Below are 27,586 nucleotides of genomic sequence, written 5' to 3'. Positions count from 1 at the left end.
TCTTCTAGGACAGGAGCATTGGTGAGGGATCCCCTTTCAGGGTGCTGGGGGGATGGATTCAGTGGTGGTTTCTACCACAGTTTGCTTCTAGTTGAGGAGTACCTAAAAGTGCTCTTTCTCTCTAGCTTGGATAAATTCATTGTCTTTGAGGTGTGTTGAGCCATCCTGTGATTGCAGGAAAGTAGGACCGTGGGAAGTTGGGCCATAAATGGCTTCCATTGCCTGGAAAAAGCTATGCATGTCATGTTTGTCAGCATAGAACTGGATTTCCTTGGCTTTATCTTGCCACCACTTCTTTTTGAATTCCCAGTTCCTCCTTTGAGCTTTGACTTTGAGAAACCGATATACTTTCTTCTGCTGCTGAGATGAGGTGCTGTCTTGCCAAGCAGAGTGAGATTCCAGTCATGGAGGGCTTGGGTCTCAGCATTGCTCTCATCAAACCACTCCAAGTGTCAATGTGTGATATAGCCAATAGATTTAACACAGGCTGTATGGACGGTGGTTTTAGACCTCTTCCAGAGTTTCTCAATGTTGCCTTCATCTATGGACAGGGGCAGAAAGCTTTTTGCGGAGACACTGTTGGAGATCCTTAGAGACCTTTGGGTCTTGAAGAGATTAGGTGTTGAGAGTTTTCTGCATTGCTTTTCTCTGTTTCTTGGTGTTCTGGAGCAAGCCAGATGTTAATAATGGGTCTGACAAGATGGTGATCTGTCAGCAGTCATCAGTTCTTCATATGGCACATTTCCTAAATTCACTCCCTTCCATGTCAATACGAGTGACTGGAAAAAGACGACTCAGAGATGACCTGCTATGTGACCTGCCCAGTGACTTAGGGCTTGGGTCAGATCAGCACTTGGAGTCCCTGGAAGAGGGGGAAGGAGGAGCAGGTTGTCTTTTCTTCTACAATTTACAATTTTTTCTTATGTCTGAGGCTCCTCTGGTCATTTCTGTCGCAAGGAGCTTGCAGCTTAAATGAAAAGTGTGACGATTGAGGGAATCTAATTTTTATAAACATACACATCTTGATTTTCTTATTTGTATTGTAATTTATTAGTTAGGGCTGAAGGGGTTAACATTTGTCCTGGGCTACAGAAGTGAGGCACGGTAGAGCATGTCTGGGTTGGTTAAAAATGAGCCTTCAAGAATGGAGCACCTTGAGGAAATATGAAAATCTCAATAACTGAGTAGCTAGAGAGTGTGGAACAAAAAGACCAGATATCTAGAGACTAACCCTTCCCATCCTCTCCCAAACTTTCATGAGTCCAGTATGGGTAAACAAAGAAACAAGATGGATTTTGGAACAACTTTGGTATGTTGGGCTAGGCACTTCTGCTATAGGGGCTGTGTGGCTTTTGCGATGCTAAACAAAAGACTTTGGGAAAGGCTGCCTGTGCCCCTGTAGTTGCATTCTACTGCATTAGCTCCCTACAAAGGAAAGTCCCCAGCAAAAATCACAGTAATTTGGACTTCCTAAGGACAAATATGCTATAATCCAAGGGCCCAGTCTTGCTGAAGGATCTTTGGGGCGCACTACCCGTAAGGATAGCTAAAGGAGGAACTGCAAAAAGGCCCGTGTCTTGAGGAAAACCTTGTAAATCTGTGACACAAAGGCAGAACAAAACACTGGGAGACCCAAAGGAAGGTTTTGTCTTAGCTAGTCTACTTTGGTGATGCATGTGTTGTGGGGGAGATTTTTGTTTTGCTTAAGCTATTTTGATTGCTGGAAGTTGTTTCAGGGCTTTGCAAAACCTGGAAGGTCCTAAAGTATCAACCCAGCATTAAAAATGGCAGCTTTGTCTTCCTGAGTGAGTTGATTGGAATATTCTCTATGTAATTATAGCTACTGCCTGTTTAACTGCTTGTGTATTCTTCTCTTCTGTGTGTGGCTTATTTAAGGAGAAAAATGGTTATTTTTACATTTTATAGCGCCTCAGATATCCCTGCAGTTGAAGCACCAAATGCTTAATAATAAAGACTGTGTGCGCCACAGTAAAAATGTGTACAGCTAGATATTTGCAAAAGCTCTGTCTGTTGCAGCCATCCATTAAACCATGGGAACTGCATATGTTATGCAGGCAAGATCAGGAAAAGGATTTTGAAGACTCTGTTGAAAACATTCTGTCTATAAATAAAGCTCCTGTAAATTTGAGAGGAAGGGATAGTCAGTCTTATGTTCAAAGCATTTGAGATCAAGACAGAGCTAGAATTTCTTGCATTTTATTTCCTACTCTGCCAGAGACTTTCTGGGTGATCCTGTAGGATGCTCTTCATTTATGGTCCTACATTTGGACATGGTTAATGAATTAACTACTTCACAGGGGCATGAGGCTTAATTTGTTAATATTTGTGAACTCCTGGTGGAAGGTACTGGTCTGAAAAAATGTAAGCTTTACTATAATGGTAAGTGTTCTTGTCTCTGTTCTCTCCTGTCAGTTTACAGAAGAGAACTGAATATGAAATGTGCACAGTTGGCCTTGATACTAAGCATGGTAAGGGCACCTACACCTGTGCTCAATTCCTGCTCCGATGTGTGCTAGTTAATTTACGTCGTAGCAGACTCTATTAATCTCAGCATCATGTATACTCAGCATCCTCAAACTTCAAAATGGTGGCAGAGGCACTTTAACTAAAGCTTGTCAAATGGGCTTTAGTTAAAGCGCCCCTGCTCCCATTTTGAAGGATAGGCCACTGAATACCCAAGATGCTGCAGGTGCTTTAATTAGAGTGGCTTCCGAAAGCCACTCTAATTAAAGTGCCCCCTCCCTCTCCCTTCCCCTCCCAAACCCCGAAGCATGTGTAAAGATGCCCTAAGTGGATAACATATGCTTATATGGATTGACAGTATGAGACTCTGCAAACCTTCTCCAACTACATCAAAAACAAATGTTAATAGAATGAGCCTGAAATGCTGTAAACAACTGCTACATGTTTCGATTTGTAGTAAACAGTAAATAATCTTGTAGCTGTTTAGTCTAAGCTTGCAGACAGGTAAGGCTCAAAGACAATACAATGGTACTGTGAGAATGTCTCATTAAATCATTTCTAACACTTGACAAAATGGATGAGTTTGATTTGAGATCGTATAGCTTCTCCTACATTGCTGGAAAATACACTGAATTACTGAATCCGCCAATAGAGGCGGCAAATAGAAAACCTAGGTCTGTTTTAATAAAAATATATCCTTATTTATATTTCTTTATTGAATACAATAGATTTTAGGTGCAGTTTTTAATATATAGCAGTATCTTTTGTAAGGCTGTGAAACCTTGTTGATGTCAGACCTCAGTGAGGAATTAACTGCGATAACTACAGAGAATTAGCAAATTACATGAATGATGAGTTGTATGGATTTCTAAGGTTCTATCATCTACAGAAAAAATTCTCCATAACCACACTTGTTTTAACATGAGTTTTAATTGAGGAGAAATCCTGAGGCTTGGGTCTGTATTATCAAAGATGCAGAAATTGGGAACCCACCATTATAGGAGGTGCAGTGGTATGTTGTGCCTCCCACCCTTCCAGGTTGGATTCCTCCTCTGCTCCTGCAGTTCACGGTAGCTGAGGACCTGATCCTGCCGGAGCTGGATTGCCCAGCCTCTCTTCCTACAGGCAGCCAGTGGTGCTTGCTGTGTCCTGCCAGCTCTAGAGTCCAAGGGCCTGATCCTGACCATTGCCACCCTTTTCAAAATCCTAGATCTGCTGTTGGCCACTTATATCTGAATGTTTTAAAAACTGGCTTTGACAACAGTCTCTGAAATCCCAGCAACTTTAGAGTTTGCCCTGCTTGGGCAGATTCAACATTTAAACTTCGCTGACTTTTGAAAATCTCTTTCAGTTCTGCAGGGACAGTTTCTGGATCCTCTCCTCTGTTGGATCAGACTAGTGACCTTTATGAAACCTACACCCTAACTTTCCAAATGGGAATAAATTTGACCTCTGGTTAAAATATATAATTGCATAGATGTCCAAAATGTTGCCATAAAATCCTTTGCTTTAAATTGCATTTAAACAATTGTCAGAGCAGTGGAGAGGAGCCTTTATGTAAATAGTAGGTGGGCACCTTGTTTTTTAGAAATATACCTGCATATTTTCAGGAAACTGGGATGTTTGGTCACTAGCTACACTGCTCCCAACAAACCCAGGTTGTAGTTCTGATCTCCCGATCAGAACTTTAGTCACTTGTAACGTTTAATGTTCTGGCTTCTTTCTCCCCAGCACTTGGATCACAGCACAGTCTCAGGGTTAAACTGGATAACAGAACCTGGTGGCCAGCAGTCTTCATCTCGGACAACTAAAATTGCCAGCAAACTTTATTGTGGTTATGAGCATCAAATTTTGTCCAAAAGAGAACGAGCTGAAGAGGAATTCTTACTTGCTGCTATACAATGGCCCAAACCCCCTGAAGACAAAATCCCTTTTGTACGAAGTACTGATCCTGCCCACAGCGACTTTGTGATCTTAAATCATCAGGCACGTCTCAAGGTGGGTGATCAGCTAGAGGTGTTAGTCCGTATGAAAGATTTTCAAGGCAAACCAAAGAAGTATGGTGGTGACTATCTACAGGCAAGAATCCACTCTCCTGTGCTGAAAGCTGGTGCAACTGGAAGGGTTGTAGATTACCAGAATGGTTTTTACAAAGTCTTTTTCATTTTGCTCTGGCCAGGGGAGGTCAAAGTGTCTGTGTCACTGGTCCACCCTAGCGAAGGCATCCAAGTCCTTCGACGCTTACGGGAAGAAAAGCCAGACAGAGTTTACTTTAAAAGTTTATTTAGATCTGGAAGGAATTCAGAAACAACTGTGTGCAATGTGTGTTTGCCTGGAGATCTTCCGGTGTGCAACTTCACTGATCTCTACACTGGTGAACCATGGTTCTGTTACAAGCCCAGAAAACTTCCCTGTGCCAGCAGAATCAGCCATGCCAAGGGGGGATATCAAAAGGGCCTTCTGACAGCAGCAGAGAATCTCTTCTTCCAAAAGTAAGTATGCTAGTAAATGGGTAACTTGGTGTGGACACAAGACACATTCACACTGCCATAAATGTGGAGCAGACGCACATAATGTAGCTTTACACAACTGTATGTACTCTTACACTAGGCAAGTTACAGTAATGTGTGGATTATATATTCACATATTTGGTCACTTGCTCAATACAAACAGACTATTGCAGTTGCAGCAAGGAAAAATTAGGTTAGATATCAGGAAAAAACTTTCTCACTAGGAGGGTAGTAAAGCATTGGAACAGGCTACCCAGAGAGGTGGCATCTCCATCAAGACCCAGCTAGACAAGGCTTTGGCTGAGATGATTTAGTTGGGGATTGTGCTGCTTTGAGCTGGGGGTTGGACTAGATGACCTCCTAAGGTCCCTTCCCACCCTAATTTTGTTTGATTCTGTTACTGGCTTTCTGGCCACTGGGGTGAAGTGCTGTAATATAGTGCCTACTACAGGCAGTGACCTCAGAAGAGCTGTCTTGTCTGTCCACTCCAGGTACCTATGTAACATGTATTGCTGTATAAAATGTTGTAAATGCATCGTGTGTCCACAGTTTGTGCATGGGTGTTCTGTCTTGTTTTATTGAATGGTCCCGTTTTTAAATTACAGCCATGTTATGTATCGAAGAGGGATCAGGCAACATGTCAAATATAATGTTGGTGAAAAGTGCTAGAATGACAGCCATGCAGGCTGAAGTCATCCCTCTTTATCTGCAGAAGAAAGTCCTGCCCAAGCAGTAGCAGTGAAAGTTTTCAGCCATGCTGCTCTGCCAGCAGGTTTCAGTCTTAAACAATTTGGTTTGTTTTGGAAATAGATCAGGTTAGCCCCTGTGCTCTGAGTTTATCATCTGAGACAAACTACACCAACTTTTCTGGCAGGTGTGCCACAAATTAACCCCATCCCCTTCCCAGATGTCACTCGGATCCCCTTTCCCTTGAGCTGCTGCTTTGCTTTCTGCTTTATTCCCTATGCTCCCTGCCTAATTTGCTATTTTGCTTTCTGCTTCTTGCCCTACCTGCCACCATGCTGCCTGTCCCCTCCTCAATCTGCTGTGTGCTACATACAGAGGCTTGTGTCACCTGTGCTGCAATTTAGCCACCTTTGGAGTAGAACATCATGTATAACGGTGGTGGTGTTTTTTCTGATATTTATTTCTTGTTTTTGCAACTACACTAATAACCTCAATGCTGCAGGTATATTTTGGCAAACAATAATCTTTCATAAATGTTCGGCATAACATGGTCTATTTTTCATTGCCCTGGATGACTTTCAAATGCTAAATCTCACAGCAGTTTAATTATGAGGAAAAGAACTGGCAGTGGAAACTCTTCTTGAGTAACTAGCTTTCAAAGGGGAAGCAGTCCTTATCTGTTACATAAGGTGCCAAAATAAATTAACTTCAAAATCCTTGTGCATGTATATGTGTGTCTGTGTGTTCTGGATTCCACTTTAATTCTGAGGTTTGGGGGTGGAAGACTGATAGGGAGACTGCTAGTATGCAGAATAGATGCCAGCGGGCCTCATTCTGTGTGGTACTGGTTTCCCTCCGCTATATTGCATCAGTAGTTCTGTGCACTGCCATACCATTCAAAAAAGGTGCTGAAAGCAAGCATTTTGTAAGAGTGCTTGTATGGGTAATGCATCTATGCAGGCCTCAAATGAAGGAAGCCTGAAAGATGGTACTCTTTCTCATGTAGTTTAATTAGAATGCAGTGTGTGTTTATACCTGAGAACAAGGAATCAGTTCTCTTGGGTCTTATTCTTGACTAATTTCCGTGCCTCAGATTACCTACCTGTAACATTCTGGTATCCCTCCAGGTGTTCACTGCCTTGTTCATTTCATGTGATCTAAACCAGTGGTTCTCAACCTTTTTTGTACCAGGACCCACTTGTAAACATCAGTGGCCATTTTTGACAAAGTGCGCCTCAGTCCAGACCTTTTGCCCCAGTTTCTAGGCTTTAGCCCTCTCATGTGGGACAGGGGTAGAAATGGGGATGGTGGGGGAAGCAAGCAACCCCTCGCAAACTGGAGCTTTGCCAGCCGGCAAGGAAGACCCATGCTTTCTCACATTTTTCTCCTTTAAAGGAGAATCCATTTTTAAAGTTCTTTTGCAACCCTTTCATATATTCCTGAGACCTGCTTTTTGGGCCACGATCCACAGGTTGAGAAACGCTAATTTAAACAACCTGTTTATTACCTCTTTTAGCAGCATCCCCTCCTCCTGTCCCTTTCCCTTCTGCATGAAATTTTCTTTCTTCCATTTGAAGTAGTTCATGCCACTTTGAACCATTAAGCGTCTCGGGTACTGCCCTACTGTACCTTTCCTCTACTTGTAATACCTGAACGATGCTTGTAAACAGTACTTACAAAAGAGAATTATGGCTTGTTTAAGTTTGTAAATTAATTTGAAATCTTCAGATGAAAGGGGTTATAGAAATGGTAAATAGTTCTTGGGGAGGGTTGGTGGAGGGAGAGGGGAGGAAGAGAACTAGGGAAGGGAAGTCCTTTAACAAAAAAATCACTTAGCCTTTAAATCTTGTTTTTTATCATTGGTACATAGGATAAATTCCCCAATATAGATTTTCAAAATAGATCAGAGGCTTCAAACTAGGGGGGGCAGGGGAGGTGGGTGCTTTTTTGTGACTTCCAAATTTGGAGCACTAAATGTATAGGGTTTGTATCACATTGCTGAGCCAGTTAAATTCTCTAAGCACTAGACAGCTTCAAAGTCATTGCAGTATACCTGCTGTTCCTCATGGCCTCCTTTTAAAGCAATCGAGGAAGCATGCTCTTCTTTGAGGGATTGCATCACTTCTTTTTTGTATCAGTTTGCAGATTTTGCTGGCATACAAAAATATTCCTTGGAAAAATCAGTCCTTGATTGCTTTCTTCTTCCATTTTGTGTATTTTTTATCCACTTTGATGCGAGGTGGTACTCTGATTATAGATTATTCTGATAAGAGAACTGGAGGCCAACTTTTAGCATTGGAGATCAGCCTTTCCAATCTGGTGGTATGTTGGTCAGGTATAGCATATCCATGCTGTTGAACCCTACAGAATCTATGTGGTAGCTTCCCCTACACTCTCTTGTACAGATTTCTGATTGCTAAAGCTGATGCATCTCACTGAGTTTGCACCTGTAAAAATGAGTGTGAAAATTAAAATATGATGTCAAATTTTGGCTAATTAAGGTCACAATAGCACCCCCTGGGGGAGGAGGAATTAATACTGGAAAGAGGTCTTGAAGCTAAGGAACATTGTAGAAGTAAAAACAAAAAATCTTATTGCGTATTCAGTGCGTGCACAAATGAGTTAGGAGAAACTGAGGCTAAAAACTAGCATGGCGTAGCAGTATTGTTACATTATATATCCTTTTTTTTAATTATTCTTCAAGTGATGTGAATATCAAAATGCCAGTATTCTCCAGTGGCCCGGATTCAGTGACTGTAAAGCCCCTGAGATTTACAGGTAAAGTAAGCTTTCAAGTTTTTTGTTTTGTAATTTATGGTTAAATCAATTGAAAGAAAAAATAATCATGAGTTAAATATTAATATACAAATAGCTTTGTCACAGCTATTGTCATAAAACATATTTTCTTTAAAAGGTTGATGCATCAATTACCACAGTGTTGTGAGCACTTCTGTCACAAACTCTCTCTTAACAGTGTCACACAGCAGCCTTTGGGTACTACTGTAGTATATGCACATTATAATAACTGCCTTCCCAAATTAGACTAGCAGAACCAGTTTCACACTTTTCCCCATCATTCCTAAGAATTTTATCTCACAGGTTTCCTGAGCAATGTAGTTAATGGTTTACCATGTGTGTTTTGTTGTTTTTTTTTTTAAAAAGGCACCAAAAAAACCCAACCCACCCACACCACAACAAACAAAACCAAACCACAATGTATAGGGGTGGTGGTTCTGAACTAGAATCCCATTGCAATATGCACTGAACAAATGCAAAGCAAAAAGATAGTCCCTGCCCCAAGGAGCTTACAGTCTATAGTGTGTTCATGCTTACTTGTACACTCAATGCACATAGACGTTTTATTCAGATGTTCCTCACTAAAAAGAAAAATGCAGAAAATGAAACAACACAAGAGACTTGCTGCTTAACTAGTGGCTTTTCAAAGTGTTGCTTGAGGCCCAAGGGGATGTTTAAAGGATAATCCCTGTCTTGAAGAGCTTAGCCTAAACAGAAGGACATATTGTAGCTTTTTCACTCCTAGGTCCTGCTAACAGAGAGGCTGGGACATTAAGACTGAAGTAGGTTTATAGTCCGCATTGGAAAAGTCTTCACTTAGAACAGTGAGACAGTGGAGTAGGCTGCCTAGGGAAGCTATAGAATCTGTTTTATGAGGTTTTCAGGAAGAGGTTGGACAAGTATTAGTCAGGGATGATCTAGGAGTAACTGTGCTTGGAGTGCTCTATAAAGAGCAAGAGTTGAAAACTTGGGACCTTCCCCCTCTGGTGTGTGTGTGTGTGCGCGTGCATACACATACTCTCTGTCTGCTGTCTGTCTGTGTGTCTCATTACAAGAAAGCCCAGCAGCTCAGAGCAGGCTGACATCAGAGAGTACCATATTCGGCAGACAGAAAATGAAGTAGAGCCCCACAATGAGCTTAGTTATAAAAGAATATTAAAGCATCCTGAATAAGTTTAGGGAGCGGATGTACAAAGGGTAGTTTTGCCTCTCCAGTTAGAGCAGGGGTAGGCAACCCCCAGCACGTGCCAGTGCTTGGCACGTGCGTCTCAGGCTGGACAGCGGGGGAGCTGCAAGGGGCCTGATCCTTGCTATGGCAGTGAAGCCCCGGCCCCTTCCCCACTGTCTGCCTCAAGCTGCATGTGCACCCTGCTACCAACAGTGAGCGAGGCCGGGGCTCCATGGACCCTCGTGAAGCTGCTTGCAGCTTCCCTGCCACCTGCTTCAGGCTCTGGTGAGCAGCAGAGGCCCGCCCAGAGTGCAAGCTGGCTGTGGCAGGCACCTGAGAGGATGCGAGTGGCTGCACCATGCTCCACAGAACCCTGCTCTGGCTCGTTGTGGATGGGGGTTGCATGTGCCCCTAAGGGCAGACAGTGGGGAAGGGGCCAGGGACTGCAGTGCCGCAATAAGGATCAGACCCCTTGTGGCTCCTCTGCCTTCCACCCCTGGCATGTCAGCATTTTACAAGTCATGGTTGTAGGTGTTTTTGGCACTTTGCCCAAAAATGTTGCCGACCACTGAGAGGGTATAATATGTGTGTGGAGTCATGCTTTTTATCCCCTGGTTGCAGAGAAGAATGAAGTGTTTTGGTTTAATTGCTTCTGGGCCTTGCTGGTTGCCTCATGAGGCCAGGAAGGATTTTTCCCTCCCACCCTTAACTGGTGCTACAGGTGATGGGGTTAGTTTTCCTGCCTTCCTCAGAAGTATTGGAGGTTGTCTGCAGCCAAAGCTGAGGGTTTTAACTGGGATGTGCCAATACTTTTACTGGCACTAAAACCCAGAAATTATTGGTTAGAGGGTCTTGACCGTCCACTCAGGGTCAGACAAATCGTCACATTTGGGATCAGGAAGGACATTTATCCCATGGTCAGATTGGCATGGACTGTTGGGGTTTTTGCCTTTCTCTATGGTGGGGAAATGGCCCTTTTCCTTGTATGTCTTGAGTACATTTTAACAGCACTTGTAGCCGTGGGACACTGATAAGCACTCTAGGTGACTTTGGGCAATATGCCTTGTTCTGTGACAGGGTTGATTCTGTAGTTTTAGGAAAAAGTTAGACAAGGACTTGTATGGGTTGGTTTGGATAGGGATGATCTTGCCTAGAGTAGGGGGTTAGACTAAAGGTTCTTCCATAAGTTCTTTCCAGCCCTACTTTTCTATAACTCTAGTTGGCCAACAGCATTTTTTCCTTCTTGTCTCTGAAACCCGCAGGTGACGCTGCTGAGTTTTCCTTGATTTAGTCTTGAGAAGCTGATGAATTTTAGGCCACATACAGACATTCAGTTTCTCCTGGGAGAAACGCTGCTTTCCCAGGAGAAGCCATGAGCATACAGATGTTCAGGATTTTTCTCTCGGGATAAAAATGGCTGCTCCAGGACAAAAATAATCATTCCCAAGGGAGTTTCTTAAGGGAGAGTGAACATCTGCACACATTCTTTTAATAACAGATGCCATAGCACAGTCTTCCAGCATCCAAGGGTGCTTTCTTCCCATCCCTCCTCCCTCCCTCCCAGGAAGACAGTGCATTGCTCGTTAGACTCTGCTGCTCCAGAACAGAATGCACAGTCTGACTGATCAGTCTGTGTCAGCCATTCAGGGCTGCCCTGTGCACTTCTGCCGTCTGTCTCGCTCTGCAGACTCCCAAGTCTGCCCGAAGATGTGTGCACTAGGGCCCCCTGGTTGCACAGTGTCAGCACTGCAAGCTCTGCTTTTCAGGGTTCAGCATTCAAATGTATATACAGACATCTCCAAGTAAGTGTTTCTACCAAGAGAGCAAAGCTGGGAGAATTCTTCCACTGAAACGTGTGTACATGGCTTCAGTTACAGTTATTATGTCCAAGTCCTGTGTAAGTGGCATGATAACTATTGATGATCAAAGACCCTGCAGTATTTCCTTAGAATTAATGGCTAGTTAGGAAGGGCTGACAGCAGAAGCTCAGCATTTCTCTCCATTAACTCCACAGGGATGGCCACAATCAGGATCATGTGTATGTGGGTCCTTTATGGAAGATGCATTTGGTTTCTTTGCTTCTGCATTTATGTGGGTGTAGAGGGCTCTTCTGTTCTACAGGGATAAGTGCAAGAGCAATGCAGTCTTAAAAATTGGTTTAAAGATTTTTATTTTCTCAAGGGCTCTGTTATAACATATTTATTTGCAACTTATGGGGGGGTTTAATGTTTTGTTTTATTTTTGTTTTAATTCTTAGATTTTAGTCATTTAAAGCGGGATTCTGTTCTGTCACACCAGTATAAATATGAAGGTAATGACTTCTTATTCCAGATTATAACTATTGTAAAATTGGAAGACCAACTTTTCTGAACTGCAAGGCATCCAAAATACTTAACTGCTGAATAAAAAAGAATATTAAGATTATATATCACCATCTTAAAAACTAGGAAATAACAGAATGAAGCATGTCCATTGGGTGTTCGCAGTATGAAACAAACTTGATCATATTATTATTGCATGCTACTTTTTCACACACCCCTTGCTCATTCAGTACACAGAAAGCATGGTGCTCACTGAGTGAGCACATAATAAGCATTTAGTTTTATCTTCTGGGCTGTGTGTCTGATCTAATGCCTGGCAAAATCTGCATCAGAAGTTTAAAATTATTACTTTTTTTCCAGCAGGGCTGTCCAACTGGTGGTCTGTGGGAAACATGCACCCTGTGAGGATTTAAATTGTGGCCCCTGGGCTCCTGCCCAACCATTTCACCGCATTGCTTTGGCTGCAGCAGCAGCTGAAATCTCCAAGCTCCCCCTCTCTCCTTTGGCTGCTCCATCCTGTCCCTGTGCCAGGGGATAGGGCAGTGTGGGGAGTTGAGAGTGAGCCTGGGGCATGTGGTATGTTGAAGAGTTGGCGGGGGGGCGGTCATGAGCGCACAGTATAGTGGTGGTGGGTCGTAGGCCTGAAATACCCCCAGTCTGTCTGGGGGCAGGGGGTGATAGCAGGCCTGCCAGTGCACCAGTGTGGAGGGAGACCCCAGGGTGTCTGGTGCAAAGGGGGGCCATAGCTTGCCTTGGTGCAGCCCATGGGGTATGCAGTCCCTGGTGGTGCAGCCCATGTGGTGTGGTGCAGACTGTGAAGCATGCAGCCCCTGACTTCATGGAAGTTGAATAACTGTCCTGTGGTATTCCTCATTACACAGCATCTGAGTTATTTGTGGTAATTTATGTTTACAACATTTCAGTAAGGCAAAGGGATACAAAGAGATTAATGTTAAAAGTGCCTGCTAATTTTGGGTGCCTAACTTAAGATAATTAAGATGCGGGTAAGCAGCCCCTGGCATGCATACCAATGTGTGGCACATGAAGGCATTTTACTTGGCGCACATGCTTCGGGGTGGATGGCAGGGCAGTGGCTGGGGCTATGCTGCTACAACAAGGAACAGGCCCGCCCCTAGCATGCTAACATCTTACAAGTCAAGGTTGCAGCTGTTTTTGGCATCCTGCCCCAAAACATTGCCAACCCTGGCTTAGGACATGATTTTTCAGAGTGCTTAAAATCAATGTGGACTGTGGTTTGCATATATGAAGTACTCTGTGATGTTGCCTGCAGTGTTGATTGTTCAGTTTTTTTGCAAAGCACACCACATGGTGTAAAGGTGGGTGTGAAATAGGGGACCTGTGGAAAAAATTGCATTTGGCCATGTCATTAAAGTCCTGTTGTAATCCATATAATCACTCAAGGCAATGTTGTATGGGGCTACCCTAACTCTGGTATTTCCTAATTTCTGAGTACAGTGATTTCATCCTCACGTCTTGAATGTAACTGTGTATGCACATGTGTGTACACATAAATCTTAGTTTTCAAAAAAGCGAACTGAAAAATAAATTCCCTCATGTAGCATCATATCAAGCTAAATTGAGAAATTGATGGCCACTGTAGGTTGTCATCCTTCATATGGACCATCCACTTCAGGGGAATGAGGCTCACTCTTATCTGCGAGTCTCAGAGATATTTTTTGACAGTAAAATGGAGAGACTAAGGAATCCTGAATTCCAATCTGGACTTCAAGGGGGCACAGGCCTTTCTGGCCCTCCTGCTCCTCACTTTCCCCAGGCTTAGACGCTTCTTTTTTTTCTGTTCTCCTGAGAGTATCCCCATTCAAATCTTTGCCAAACCAGTTCCTTGTGCCCCAGGTCTCCATTCCAGACTTTTTGCCCAAATTTGAAGCCCTTCAGTTCTGATTTGTCCTCTCTGCATACAAGTCAGGGTGCCTGGGAGCCAGCAGGAACAACACTGAAGGCACAAGGAAGTCAAGTTGCTGGCTTTCAGTCCTGATACCTGGACCCACAGCAACCAATAGCAGAAAGAAGGGCTGATTGCAGGGAAAATCCTCCCCAGCTCTTTGTGGCCCAAGGCTGGAGCATGCTCAGTGAGGATGGAATCTTGGAAGAAGTTAGCCGGCAAACTTGAACAAGTTTCTATCGAGTTTGTGCAGACTAAGATTTTATTGAGGCCTGTTACATGGCTAGTTTTGGGACTGATTTTCATGGTAATGGCAAAAGGCATATTCGTGACAGTTAATCTCCAGATGCCCAGTTTCAAGCCTTTTTTCCATAGCATGGAAAAGTCCATCAGGACTTCTCTAAGTAACGTTTGTAACCCATTTTTATAACATGGATAAAACAGTGTAAATTTTCCTAAAAGTAATTTTTGCTGCAGCTTTCTAATAATTAAAAAAAATAAATAAATCAGCTTCGGGCAAACATCGTATGTGGAACACTTCAGTTTGGATTATTTAAATTAGGCAAAGTTGTAAGCAACTGGAATCAGGGTCTTTGAATGGGAAGCCTAGTTAAATAGCTTTAACTATTAGTAGCTTGACATCTCGTATTATTAGTTTTGTTCATATTACATGATAATGTTATAGGTTGGGTGTTAATCTCTGTCCTCTGTCATGCTGCTTTGTTTTAAGATGTGGGGCAATGTTTTTTGGACGAAAGTTATGGAGACTGTTTTCTATAGTAGCTTATTAATCTTGAGGAATTTTTCTCTTCCAGAATCAGGCAATCTGGAGAGACAAGCTCCAGATGTTTTCCCTTCCGGTTACTATTATGAAGATCAGTGGAGGCCAAGAACACAGTGGATTCATCACTTCAACAATTCTGTTGATGTTACCAGATGTTTACAAGGAAAAGTTATCTACTTGTTTGGAGATTCTACAATAAGGCAGTGGTTTGAATATCTGACAGCATTTGTTCCGGGTTATTATTTGTTTATTTTTCTCTTGGTGCTTGCTGGAAAGGATTAGAGCAGTGGATGGCAACCTTTTCAGGCTGTGGGCCAAAATGATCCACCTTGGGTCAGAGGTGGTAGGGGACAAGCATTAGGACCCAGCAGCTGTTGCCACCACTGCTTCTCTGTGCTGTGGCACATAGCAGATGCCAGTCATCACCGTTTCTTCCTGTTGCAGCATGGGAGAGCACACATCATCAAAGCCCCACGTTTGTGGACCAGTTTCAGTAGCTGTGTGGGCCTGATCTGGCCTGTGGACCATAGGTTGTTAACTGCTGAATTAGAAAGTTTTTACATCTTCCACATCTACCTACATGTTCAGCTGGTCTTTTCGTACCCTACTGTCAAACTCCTGGGGAGTTGGGGAAACGCTAGAGGAGGATGGACAGCAAAAGGATTTCAAATAAATATTTGGCAAGGTGGCAGGCAACATAATTCTGTAGTAAAGATGGGACACGCATTAGGATATACTGTAGGATCCTACTGAACTGATAGGGATTAGTATACCATCAGATTGGCACTAGAGAATGTCTTCTGCCTATTTTAAATCAAGACTGTTCATGTTACAGACCTGAAGAAGGACACTTTGTGGCCAAAAACTTGTCTAATGTCTCTTCCAATGATACAGTTGGTCCAGTAGTAAAAGATATTGCCAAAAAACCTTCCTGCTTGCAATTTTTTTCTGGGCCATCACTACATCAATGCTTTAACCCTGTTTAACCCTTTGAGATAAGTGGTTATGTTAAAGTTTGACCACCAGGGGGCATGCTGTAACTTCTTTCGGGCATCATAGTGCCTGTAATATTTCAGCAATATAATTTTACTTTTTTTTTTTTATGGGGTGTTCTTGGACTCATTCTCCCATTTTGACCTTTCCTATTGGATAATAACATTCAGGTGTCAGTAACTGAATTTTCCATCACACCTTTATAAAGCTATTCAAATGTGTTAGTGGAAACCATAAATACATGGGTGGGGTCAGTCCAAGTAATGGCTCCTCGTCCTTTTTTCCTCAGCTAAATATTATTGATAAAATTTTAAACTTGTTATCTTAAACTCTAAATTGAGTTTTAAGGTTGCCAAAGATGATGGTGGGAGGGAAGGGAAGGGCAGGATAACTTACTGTTGCTTCTGAACTTAGAGGAGTGTTATAATGGAGAAGATATACTTGCACGGCTGCTCTTTTGCAAGAAGGTGTGCGGGGTGGGGGAAACAGTTCATCTGAAATTAATAAAAGATGGTGGGGTTTTTTATTGGTTGGCATTTCAGTAAAGCTGTTTTAGTGTTCCAATAGTGATCAGCTGAAGTTCAGATGTATCATGTGCATCTCTTGTATTGTTAAGATGCTTTGGGCCAGTTGCTGTTCCACCTGTTAGGCATCTAAGTGAATTTAGCCACCTAAATATGGTAAATTAGGATTGGCTGTAAGGCCCTGAAAATTTTCTAATGCAGCAGGTGAAGGAGTTGTTCTCCTGCTTGCTGCTTTTTGTGAGTTAGTATTAAGGCTGCGATGATGGTATGTTACCAAAATGGACAAGTTAATGTTTTTTCAGGGATTGAACAAGGTAGAAAAGGGAGCATACTTTGCACCTAAGTCCACTTAGGGACCTAACTGGTAGAATAAGATGTCACCCTTGTATACTAAACATTTTTTCTCTGTTTGGACTGTAAGTGGTGCAAATGCTGTTTTAGAGATGGTAGAAGATGGCAGATGAGGAAACAAATATTTGTTCTTTTACATTTTAGATCTAGTGGAATTTAACCTTGGGAGCCCTAAAAACGTGGGTCCTTTTATGTCCGTGGACCTGAAGCACAGCGTCCTGCTGAAGTTCCGTTGTCATGGACCACCCATTCGCTTTACAACAGTCTTCACCAGCGAGCTACGCTACATTGCCAATGAGCTAAATGGCATTGTAGGCGGTAGAAACACCGTGATAGCCATAACCATATGGTCGCACTTCAGCACCTTCCCTCTGGAGGTGTATATCCGGAGACTGAGGAACATTCGGAGGTCAATCGTGCGACTGCTCGATCGCAGCCCCAAAACAGTGGTGGTCATCCGAACGGCTAATGTCCAGGAGCTTGGGCCAGAAGTGAGCCTGTTCAACAGTGACTGGTATTCTTTTCAGCTTGACACAATCATGAGGAAAATGTTCTCAGGAATTGCTGTGTTCTTTGTGGATGCTTGGGAGATGTCACTGGCTCATTACCTGCCACATAATTTGCATCCAGAAGACGTCATTGTTAAGAATCAGATAGATGCTTTCCTGTCCTTTGTTTGTCCTCTAGAAACTTAGCACAATTGGTGAAAAGGAGTTCATAGGCAAACATGTCAAGTTTTGCTGTAGTGAAACTAAGTTGCTCTTTGTCAGAGGTATAAAATAAAACCAAGAATGATGTGGACAAACTTTACAGTTACTGCAGTTGCAAGGGAGGTCAGTTGTTTGGCTTTTTAAGTTGACAGCTGTAAGGAGTGGCAGTAAAAGGAAGTAGACTTCCTACAGCTAAATTCAGGCTGTATTTATATCTTCCTGTACAGTTGCTTCCTCTTGACCTTGTAAATTATCTCAGATAACTAGGGAGCTCCTAAAGTTAAAGCAAGGCTCAGAAGGAAAGCTCTTTAAATTATTAGCTTTATTGATAGTTTGTACTGCATGAGCATTCACACAGCATTGATACTGTTCCCAAAGTCCAGTCCTACCTCAGTGGGAAGGATTATTTAGGAGCAGTCTCTTTTGTTATTCCAGAGTTGGAGCCAGTATGTAGAAAGGACATTCCCAGACTCCTACAGTCAAAAGAAATGAACATATGAACAATTTACCACAAGTTTAAACTGGGGGCAGGGTATTTCTTTGTGTCGTTTTTTCAGAAGAACTGCCTTTTTGAGTGTGTGCTCTTACCCTGCAATAAAAGGAAGGAAAACTACAGGAGTTTAGCTCTCAGTAGAAGAGAACACACCTACTGTTCTTTAATTTTTCCATTTACCACAGGTAAAGCGTGTGGTCACAGGGAGCTATCATGACACAGCTGATGCATGCTAAAACCCTGTCTGTTGTTTTCCCTTGGTAAACTGTTCATATGCCCACACCCAGAAAAGCACAGTATGAAAGCACAATATGGTTGTTCTAAAATCCTAGTCTGGAGACTGAAAGGGATGTCCTAAAACCACAGTGTCAGTCAAGAAAGCACGGTCTAAAAATCTGGAATTGTCGGAATATTTTTGACAGTGATATAGCACACTAATCAGCCATCAGTGGTGTTTATAGAATGGCTGCTAAATCGTCTGAATAGCCAGCACTAGCTTTATTTTCAGACTGCTATGTATATATTAAGCTTTGATATGCTGTTGTCTCATCAACTGGTGGATCTGAAATGGGAAAGATGGACAATGACGATGCTACCTTTGGTAGCTCCTGCACCTGAAAAAAAGAAAATTGCAGAAACTAGTATTCATCACTTTAAATATTTCCTTTCAAAAATGTGTTCCCCCTCATCCCCCCCCGTCAGGTGAGTCTGTTTTTTTGTTTTGTTATTGCATGACTGGGCTCCTGTTAAGGATTAAATTTTGTTTTGAGGTATACACCAAGTAGGACATACTGTACAAACAGGATTAGGGAGTGAATGGAATGTTAAGTCCATCTCTCAACAGTGTTATTGTAAGTTCGTGCTCTGACTGGTTTGATTGATCTTCTGGCTCATTTGCTTTTAGATTTGGCAGTTGTTGCCCCATTTTTTTTCAACAGATTCATTTCTGCATAATCTAGCAGCTTTCTAGAGTACAAACTTCCACTAGTGCAAACTATTTCTGTGTTTTGGACAGCTTGTGCAGTCCAATATTGGCAAGGTCTGTCTGCATGTTGCATGAAACTGACTGCCTGAATTTTTTTTGTATATTTACAATTGTGTTTCTCCATATTGGAGGTCTGGACTTTGCTGCAGGAGTCTGAACAGGATTTATGCCATCAGTAAGAGTATAGGCTTGTTTTTTGTTTTTAATAAAAGTTTTAATTGGAAGGCATTTAAAAATAAATTGAAATGTGTAAGATCTAAAATTACAAGCACACAACTTGTGGACTTACAAAGAAAACAATTCAAAACAAGTTAAAAATGACTGGAAGCAAGTGATATTGCGAGATGACTCCATTGCCACCAAGGTACATACAAGCACCTTGAGGCAAAATATGGTTCTTACTTTCCAGGATAAGCATTCAGGGGTTGATGTTTCCCTTGGCTCTTCTGACTGCCTCCTGTGCCCCTTAAAGCAGTGTCTGAAATGGTGGTGCTTTCTCTGTTTGGAGGTGTTAGTAGAATTACTAGCTGCTGATGAACAAGCCTGTGTCAATTCGTGTCTGAAGGTAAATCACTTTTCTATCAGCCTGTTCATGAAACAAATGAATAAAAGCCCACTGAGCTTGGCCATGTAGCTTTTAGAGGAGGCAGAGCCTTTAACCTAATTATGCTGAAATACTGTTGGAAAGGTTCACAATCCAGAAACAAGCACCGGGAGTTAGAAGGAAACTTTTAACTTGTGGGTTAAAGTTCTGTTCTCCTCGTTCACCCCTATCACATGTTCATTTAAAATGTATTCAGGTCGTGGGTGAACGTGTTGCCGGTCAGCACAGTCCTTCTGTTTCTTGCTGCCCTTGGTTCTTTTTGGTGCTAATTTTGTCATCTTCAGCAGCATCTTGTAGAGCAGGGGTGGGAAAAATGCAGCCTGCCAGGCCATTTTATCCAGCCCGTAGGGCCCCTAAAAAATTTAGAAAATTAATACTTATCTGCCCCTAGCTGCTTATCATGTGGCCTTCGATTGCTTGCCAAAACTCAGTAAGTGGCCCTCCACCCAAAATAATTGCCCACCCCTGTTGTAGAGGTTTAGAGTTGGCAGGGAAGAAAAGGAATATCAATTTGATTTGGTTTCTTGCTACCTTTAATCCTGGATGTCAGAGTCAGCAAAGATGTTGGAGTTAGGGGTAGGGGAGCTGGAGGTATTCTGGGCCATAATTCTTTGGATCACGCCACGCACAGTCCCCCATCAGCTGTTGCCGTTGTAGCCAGGCCAGGCTCACTGATATAGTTGATTATCCAACCATTGCCGCACTGTGACTCCCCTCTGCAGGGATCCAAAAAATACTTGAAACTTGATGCTGCTTGAAGCAGCATCCACATTTCATCCCTTTTTTACTGTGGCTCTTCTGTAGCTGTCAGAGAGCTGGGTGGGTTGGGGGGTGGGGGTGAATGTGTGTGAGAGAGAGGGATCCTGGTGTTTTGTTCCCTTTTTTCTTTATGGTTGAGAGGCTACATGGACCCTATTGCGAAAAAGGAGAAGGAACTACTTGGAAAGGAAGCATCCTACCTGGCCATCTTTCCCTTGTGCTGTCTTTTTGTTGTCTCTCTCCACTTATCACTGTGCATCAGGTGAAAACACACAGATCCAAGTGGCAGGCTCCTGTCAGTATGTTGGCAACATGCCCTGAAATGAGTCCTATGCACTGATTTGTTCTAGTTGTTCCTCATTGATAGTAGGGCTGTGCAAAGCTTTGGGTGCTGATTTGATTCAGAGGACATTCAGCCTGATTCAGTGGCTGAATCTCTGAATCGGAATTGAATCAGAAGACCAGTAAAAAGGTTTGAATCTATTTGAAGCTTTCCGAATCAATTCGGAAAAGATTCGGGTAGCCCCTGCTTACTGCCACAGGGAGCTGGACCTGGACTCTGTGCTGGTAAATAGGGGGTTGAAGGCACTGGAGGAGGGGAGAGGGGACGATGGAGGGACTCCTGCTAGGCTCCATCACCTGCCTGCTCACCCCATGGCTGCCCTGCCCGGCCCCAGGTCCCTGTTTTTTTTTTAAAAGAAGAGCCTTGTACTTGCTGGCTGCTGCCGGCAGGGGGTGGGGGAGGCGATCCCCACTGCCCTGCACTGTGTGGGGGGCTCTGCAACAAGCCCCCATCCCTGCCTGCTCTCTCAGCCCCATCGATAGCTGCCCTGCCCAGCCCCAGCTCCTGATTCTTTAAAAGAAAAAAAAAAAAAGCCCCGAACTCACTGGCTGCTGCAGCGGCTGTCAGAGCTTCTGAGGACTTGTGGCAGAGCCCCTCAATGCAGCATGGGGTAAGTGGGGAACCCCACAACCCCCTCCCCCCCCCCCCCCAGCTTTGCAGCCGCTAGTGAAAGCTGGGGTTTTATTTTTTTTTTTTTTTTTTAAAGAGCCAGGATGTTGGGGCCGGGTGGGGCAGGACTGGGAGAGTGGGTGGGGGATGGGGGCTGTTTGATTCAAAGATTCGGCTAATTTGGCGGTGGCTGAATCTCCCAATCAGATTTGGCTGAATTTCTGCGATTGGGACAGTGATTTCTGCTTTTGGGACAGTGATTTGGAACAGTGGTTCAAATCATCAAATCAAATCACTGTCCCCTGAATTGGCCAAATCTGAATCCAAAGCAAATGCTAGCCACTTTGAACAGGCCTAATTGATAAGTCTCAAAGCACTTGAACAACCTTATTTTGCAGATGTGACTTACTCAAGGTCAGTAGGTACTATAATAACAGAGCCAGGGACAGAACCATGTCTCCTAAGGCCTGGTCCTGTGTTGTGTTGTCTTGGCCACCTGCTTTCTGTTGTGCTCCGATTTTGTATGGGACCCCAAATGGCAGGTTGAATTCACTTTGCTGCCAGCACTGGATTTAAGGCAGCATGAGAAGTGAGTAAGCCATGGTGCTGGTGTTGTGATAAGCCATTCTGGCAGAAGCTGTACATGTTGTGCCTCTGACCTATAGGGTTTAATGCTTTTATTCATGGTTGTGTAGCACATGCCTGTGTTTAATCATGTTTCTTTATGCAGCTGGCTAAGAGCATGGACCCTGCAGCTTAACTTGTGCCTCTGGCTGGCCTGGTTCTTTACCTCACAGCTGGTTTGCCCATGCTTATGGCTGACCGCAAGAGTACTTGCTGCATAGGAAAGTGTTGGGAGGCCACTGGAAGTTTTGGGTAGTAAGGTACCTGACAAGTTAAAGTAAACTTTATTTTGAGAGAAATGTGCAAAATGGGATGAATTGCAGCAGGATTGATGCTATATTAGCAGTTTCAAGGAGGGTCAGATTGCGGGGGGAGAAAGGTGGGGCAAGGAATGAAAGAACTGCCAGAAGGTATATTTCTGCTTTTTCCTTTGAAATTAGTTTCAGTTATGCCTATGGATAATTTTATTTAGGGCATGGACTTCTGAAATAGTAAAATTGTGACAACTTTTTGGTTAAGGACTCATATTTATTGTTTTGGGGAAGGGAAAAGGGTAGAGTAAAAAGTAAAATTATTAGTGCTAAAAATGTTGAAAACCAAGGACACTACACTTCTAAATATCAGCCTCAAATGTAATTGTAACCCTGTTTTTATCTTGCCCGCTGTGTATGCATTATGTTAATCTCTAAAGACATAACCACCAGCAATAAAATAAAATATTTTTAAAGCAGTGACTTTATGGTTTCTGTTCCTAAGGTAAACAGTGTTTTAAAGTCTTGTAAATGGATTTGAATAACCAACCACCCACCAACTACTACCTTGGTTACACTTCAGATATAGGCCACAGGCTCCACAGAAAAAAAAAGATCAGGTCCCTCACTGCTGCTGCCTTCAGCAGGCACCTGCTAAAGGCAGAAGCGGGAAGAGGCCTGATCCTTTTTTTTTTCCCCTGTGGAGTCTGCCCCCCTTTCCTGCAGCCGGGAGGGGTGAGCTGCTGGTGGGCCAAGCAGCCCTTAAAACTGCAGGGGGCCCTGGTTCTTCCTTCCACAGTGGCTGTACATGTACATCTCTCTTTGCAAGTGGATTGGGCTGGATCTACCTTAACAAACATGTTTAGCTGAGACCTAGCCTCAAGATGTTATTGTAATATAAATCTATAGTAAAATTTTAACTTTTTATTATTCACACGTATGTTCTCATGCAAAGTATTAACAAAGTACCTTTAAAATCTGATACACACTGAAAAAAGTCTCAGTTTTGTTTGGTCAGCTTTACCATCATCTGCATTTATTTTGCTCACACTCAAAAAATGATAATTATATTATAGAATCTACTTGATACTGATACAAGGTTTGCCATATTTTTACCCATAAGGATCATCCTACTCTTATTTCCCTGTGCCACTAATTTTGGGGAATCAGTCTTTTTCTAAAACTGAGCTGCTGCAGCAGCAAACAAAAAGATGCAGCTGTATTAAGATACTTTATGTATACAAAAGTTCCTCTTAGCATACTGACCTGATGAAGAAAGTCTTGCCTTTGAAAGTTTGTCTAATTTTACTCCAACCATGAAGTTGGTCCTGTTAAAGATATCACCTGGAAAAATCTACAACATCACTCTATCACAGCTGGGCAATTATTTGGCTTCCACAGGCCACATAAGCAGTTCTGGGGAGCTGTTGCAAGCTCCACCCCCCTGCAGCAGCCCAGAGCCCACACACCCTGTGGCTGCTCCCCACCACTGCCACAAGCTCCCAGCAGCCAGGGTTCAAATTATTGGCAGGGCTTGGGGGGGCTGATTCTCCCCCCGCCACCCCGTAAGAGATGACCCCCCCAGCAGCTGGGCAAAAGCTGCTCTTTCATGCTGTGATGAGGTTAACATCTTGTGCAATTATGTCCAAGCCACATCTTTACATCCTTCCATAAACACCACCCCAATCATATTTTAAAATGCTAAACCTGATTCTGATGTAATCACAAGATTGGGATACTATAAAAAGGACACTGAAAATCTGTGTGTTCCATTGCAGTCTCTGTGCTTGAGCAAGCCAATTAAAATAGTATACATTTAAATAGAGGCTAAAGTTATAGCTTAGAAAATAAGAGCCCTTGCTTAGAGTGATTTAATGGAATACTTCTCAGTAATGGGCAAACATTAGTTTATAAACATCTAGTTATCTTAATTTGGATTTGTCTCCTAGACAGCTGCAAAGCTCTCAGTCGTAACACAAACACATGTATTTATATTACTTCCCATGAAATACTCAGGTGAGAAATAAAACGGGAAGTGTAATGATTTTCATGCAATGAGAAGATGCTATAAAATTAAGACTAACGTGTGTTTATTGCAAGCAGGGATTTGAAAAGTGGTGTTTGGTGTACACTGATGCTTAGGTGAAAAAAAGCCTATAGGGCTTGATGAAAATGTTCTTTGGGTAGAAAAAAACATCAGCTTAGAGCCATTGAGGCTTTTCCCACACGGTCACTATAAAAATAGACTTTAAAAATGGAATCAGTTTAAAATTTGTATTTTAAATGTTAAGGGGAAATGTTGCTCAGGTTAGCCTGGGTCAAGCGCTGCTCATATTATTGTGTCTTCATTGCTTCTGTCCTTGCCCTATGGTTCTGTGCGCCAAGGAATTGTATGACCAGTGAGATGTGGGAGAACTTGTCTGGTTTTTTTTAAGGGAATTGTGGGAAGAGCATTGGAAGACTATCAGCACTTCAGCATTTTTGGCTTGCCACTGAATTACAAAATACTTGAGTTCAGAGTTCAGTTAACTTACGAATATGCAACTGGTTAAGCAACACTTATCCCAGAGAAAGACTGGCCCCATTAACTCCAATGGGATTACTCGATAAGGGAGAAATCAGAAATGTCTTTAAGGACTATTTAAGTTTACAGAATCTCTTTAAAAATTAAGTTTAAAGAGAGACTATTTTGAATGCTAAAAGACAAGTATAAGTAAGAGGGTTTTTTAGACTTATCTGAAAAAGAATTTTAGCTCCACTTAAAATCTAACGAAAGCCAGAGATCTCTCAGAAAATGAACTGAATAAAAGAAAAAATTAATGTTCAGAAAGTTTTAATTTTTTTTAGAATTCCCCACCACAGAAAACCAGGGAAATAAAAGTACTCCACACAAGTATTAAACAGATCACATATTCATGAACTGCTTCAGCCAGCCCCTCTGCAGCACGTGGAGCCAGGCTGGAGCAGCCCTTGGGTCCCTTGCCAGGCTGGGCTGCTCCAGCCGGGCTCCACATGCTACGCAGGAATAAACTTCAGAGCAATATGCTGTGGAATTTTTTGCTCCTGGGTGCACATTCAAACAGTGCTTCCAGGAGCAAAATACTCTGGAGCAATAAGCTCCAGATTTTGCACACCGGGAAGCAGCCTGTAGTTCAAAGATAGATAGAGCTGCTTATCTCAATTCATTTAGGTGCGAAGTGCTCAGGCAAGCGAAGGGGAGAACTGATTGTAAAATACGACAGAATCCAACATAATGTAGAGGGCACTGAAAGAAGTGCAGCTCCCCACTGTAACTCATGGCGCTTCACAGGAAGTGCCAGGAGTTGCAACGGTGCCCCCAGACTCTACAGACATTTTTTGTTGGGTCATAGGGTGGGGGGTGGGCAATCAAACTCCAGTTTGGAGTTGGCTGCATGGCTACAGCTTCTCTCCTGTAGCCCTGCTCCCCACTCCCAGCTCCAGTGCTGTCTTTAGGATGGAAAGGAGTGGAGGGAGCTCGAGCTGGGGTTTGTCCAGCCTGTGCTGGATGGTGGGGTGAGTAGATTGGACCCCCCTCCCACCCCCAAAGGCTCTCTTGTAGTTCACATACACTTCTAGTAATAAAACTAAATAGTTATGTAACGGCTGCAGGTCTAACAATCCCAGCAAAGGCAGAGTGGGAAAGTTTGCAGCCACAGTTGTGTTGCAAAAGCATACACATGGTTTTTGATTGGCTCCTGAGGCAGGGGAGGGAAGGAAACTCAACCCAGGGACAAAGCCGGGCCCAGAGAAGGGAGGGGAGCCTGGGGACCACAGAGCTTGGGGAAGGAGCACACTGCAGCCTGCCTGTGAATAGAAGCTGCAATTAGTGATGGGGAGAAGACAACCTGGTATCCTTTCTCCCTCTGTGAGGCAGAGGGACCCATAGGGAGGAAAAAGAGTGGTAAGGTACACTTGCCTAGGAGGGCAGGGTGTTGGTCTGGGATGGCTCTGGGGAAAGTTAACAGAAAACAGCCTGGGGCTGTGTGGGTGATGAACCAAGGGTTTGTATCAGTTATCACTCATCGCAAGGTGCTGTGTCTGGGAATTGGATAAAGGTGCTTTGGGGGGAGGGGGAACATTGTGTGTTTCTTTTGCTGATACAACAGACAGCTGGACCAGAGGAAAGCTTCTCTTCCCCATGCAAGTGGAGCTGCACCAGCCAATGTTACTATATTGCTAATGTAAAGGAGAGCTGATGTTTTGCGTTAACCTTGTGTGCTCCTCCTGAAATTCACTTGAGTCTCAAGGTTTAAGCTGGGGAGTTGTACCGAGGGTGTTTTTCATTCAATTGGCATAAAGTGTTTTTAGTTCCTTGATACCTGGCTTTGACAATTAGATATTGATATCCAGTTTTGCTATTAACCTCATTCATATGTTGACTGTTTTGTAAATAATACACTGTGTAAATAGTTAGACTGTATGTACTCCAGTGTGTGGGCAAACAAGAAAGCACTCCACAGAGCAGTGGCCCCAGCCTTAGGGGTCGGGAGGTTGACCAAGGCTATTTGACACCCCAAGACCCTGAATCTGGACATGGCTGTGGGTAGCACTGTGGCTAGGGTTACTGTTACAATACTGATAAGTGGAATTTGCTAAAGTAAGCCAGCACAGTGCACATGTTGACAAAGGGGGCACAGACAGTTTTTGAGTGATCTGTTCCCTGAAAGTGCTCTACAGCCATGCCTTAACATACATACATGGCTGCAGAGTGCCTTAAAAATGGCCAATCGCATGACAAATTAACTCTGGTTAAATCAGGTAGTACAATACATTCAAAAGCAGAGTGCCTTAGGGAATTTGTAATTTTTTGCATGGGAGGTGGGGTTGGGCTGGTGCCCAGCCCCAACCTCAACCCCAGGGCTGTCAGGGGAAAGGAGAGAGAGCTGCTGGCTGCTGGATGGCCAGAGCTGGGGGGAAGGTTGGGGGAGTGGAGCCCCTTGCCTTGCAGCCCCCTGACTAGGTACACTGGCTTGGGTATTCGGGGGATTTGAGTGGTGTCTCGAAGGTGAAGGTCATTCAGCAGCTCCCTCTCCTTCCCCCTGACAGCCAGGGGGGCTGTTTTTTGAACATATGTTGAATATGTAGTCTTTTTACTTGATTCTAACTCTGGCAAAATGAATTCCCTGTTCCTCATAAGGCCCCTTCCAGCCCTACTTTTCTCTGCTTCTATACGGCAAAAATGTGTTTGATCTGTCTGCTCTAAAACAGCATTAGTCAAACTGTTAACATCATAAGTCCACTGTTTGCAGCTGAAAGTACAATGGGAAAGTTACCAAATCAAACTTTAACTAGAAAAAAAGAGTACCCCATTACTAGAATGGGAGGGGATCCAAGGGTATCTGGCCCTTTTCCCCTCCTCCACCTTTTCCTCTCTTACCTTTTGTGCGTTTGTCAGTGCATCCTGTCCCTGGCAGGGGTCCCTTCCCCTTGGTTTCCTGGTTGAGTAGTTTCATAGTTTCATAGGTAGTAGGGTCAGAAGGGACCTGAGCAGATCATCAAGTCCGACCCCCTGCCATGGCAGGAAAGAGTACTGGGGTCAAACAACCCCAGCAAGGTGATTGTTTAGCCTTGTCTTAAAGACCCCCAGGGTAGGGGCCAGCACCACTTCTCTTGGAAGTTGGTTCCAGATCCTAGCCGCCCTGACA

General features: G+C 43.4%; 1 protein-coding gene across 4 annotated transcripts in view; it reads left to right on the top strand.

The window, feature by feature from the left end:
- Positions 1–27,586, top strand: part of NXPE3 (neurexophilin and PC-esterase domain family member 3) — a 64,065-nt gene that overhangs the window by 30,876 nt on the left and 5,603 nt on the right. For 2 of the 4 annotated variants that reach the window (XM_019523704.1, XM_019523703.1), the window contains 5 exons: positions 4,216–4,976; positions 8,386–8,459; positions 11,903–11,956; positions 14,706–14,909; positions 16,687–19,354. In XM_019523704.1, the coding sequence (XP_019379249.1) occupies positions 4,216–4,976; positions 8,386–8,459; positions 11,903–11,956; positions 14,706–14,909; positions 16,687–17,237 (1,644 nt within the window). In that variant the 3' untranslated portion in view covers positions 17,238–19,354. Of the gene's footprint in view, positions 1–4,215; positions 4,977–8,385; positions 8,460–11,902; positions 11,957–14,705; positions 14,910–16,686; positions 19,355–27,586 lie in introns of those variants that run through there. The other 2 variants (XR_002098720.1, XM_019523705.1) reach the window with 2 other exon arrangements.

The sequence above is a fragment of the Gavialis gangeticus genome, unplaced genomic scaffold (assembly GCF_001723915.1).
Source record: "Gavialis gangeticus isolate Ggan-Ray unplaced genomic scaffold, GavGan_comp1, whole genome shotgun sequence".
Lineage (NCBI taxonomy): Eukaryota > Metazoa > Chordata > Crocodylia > Gavialidae > Gavialis > Gavialis gangeticus.
This window is presented reverse-complemented; position numbering and strand designations above follow the sequence as displayed.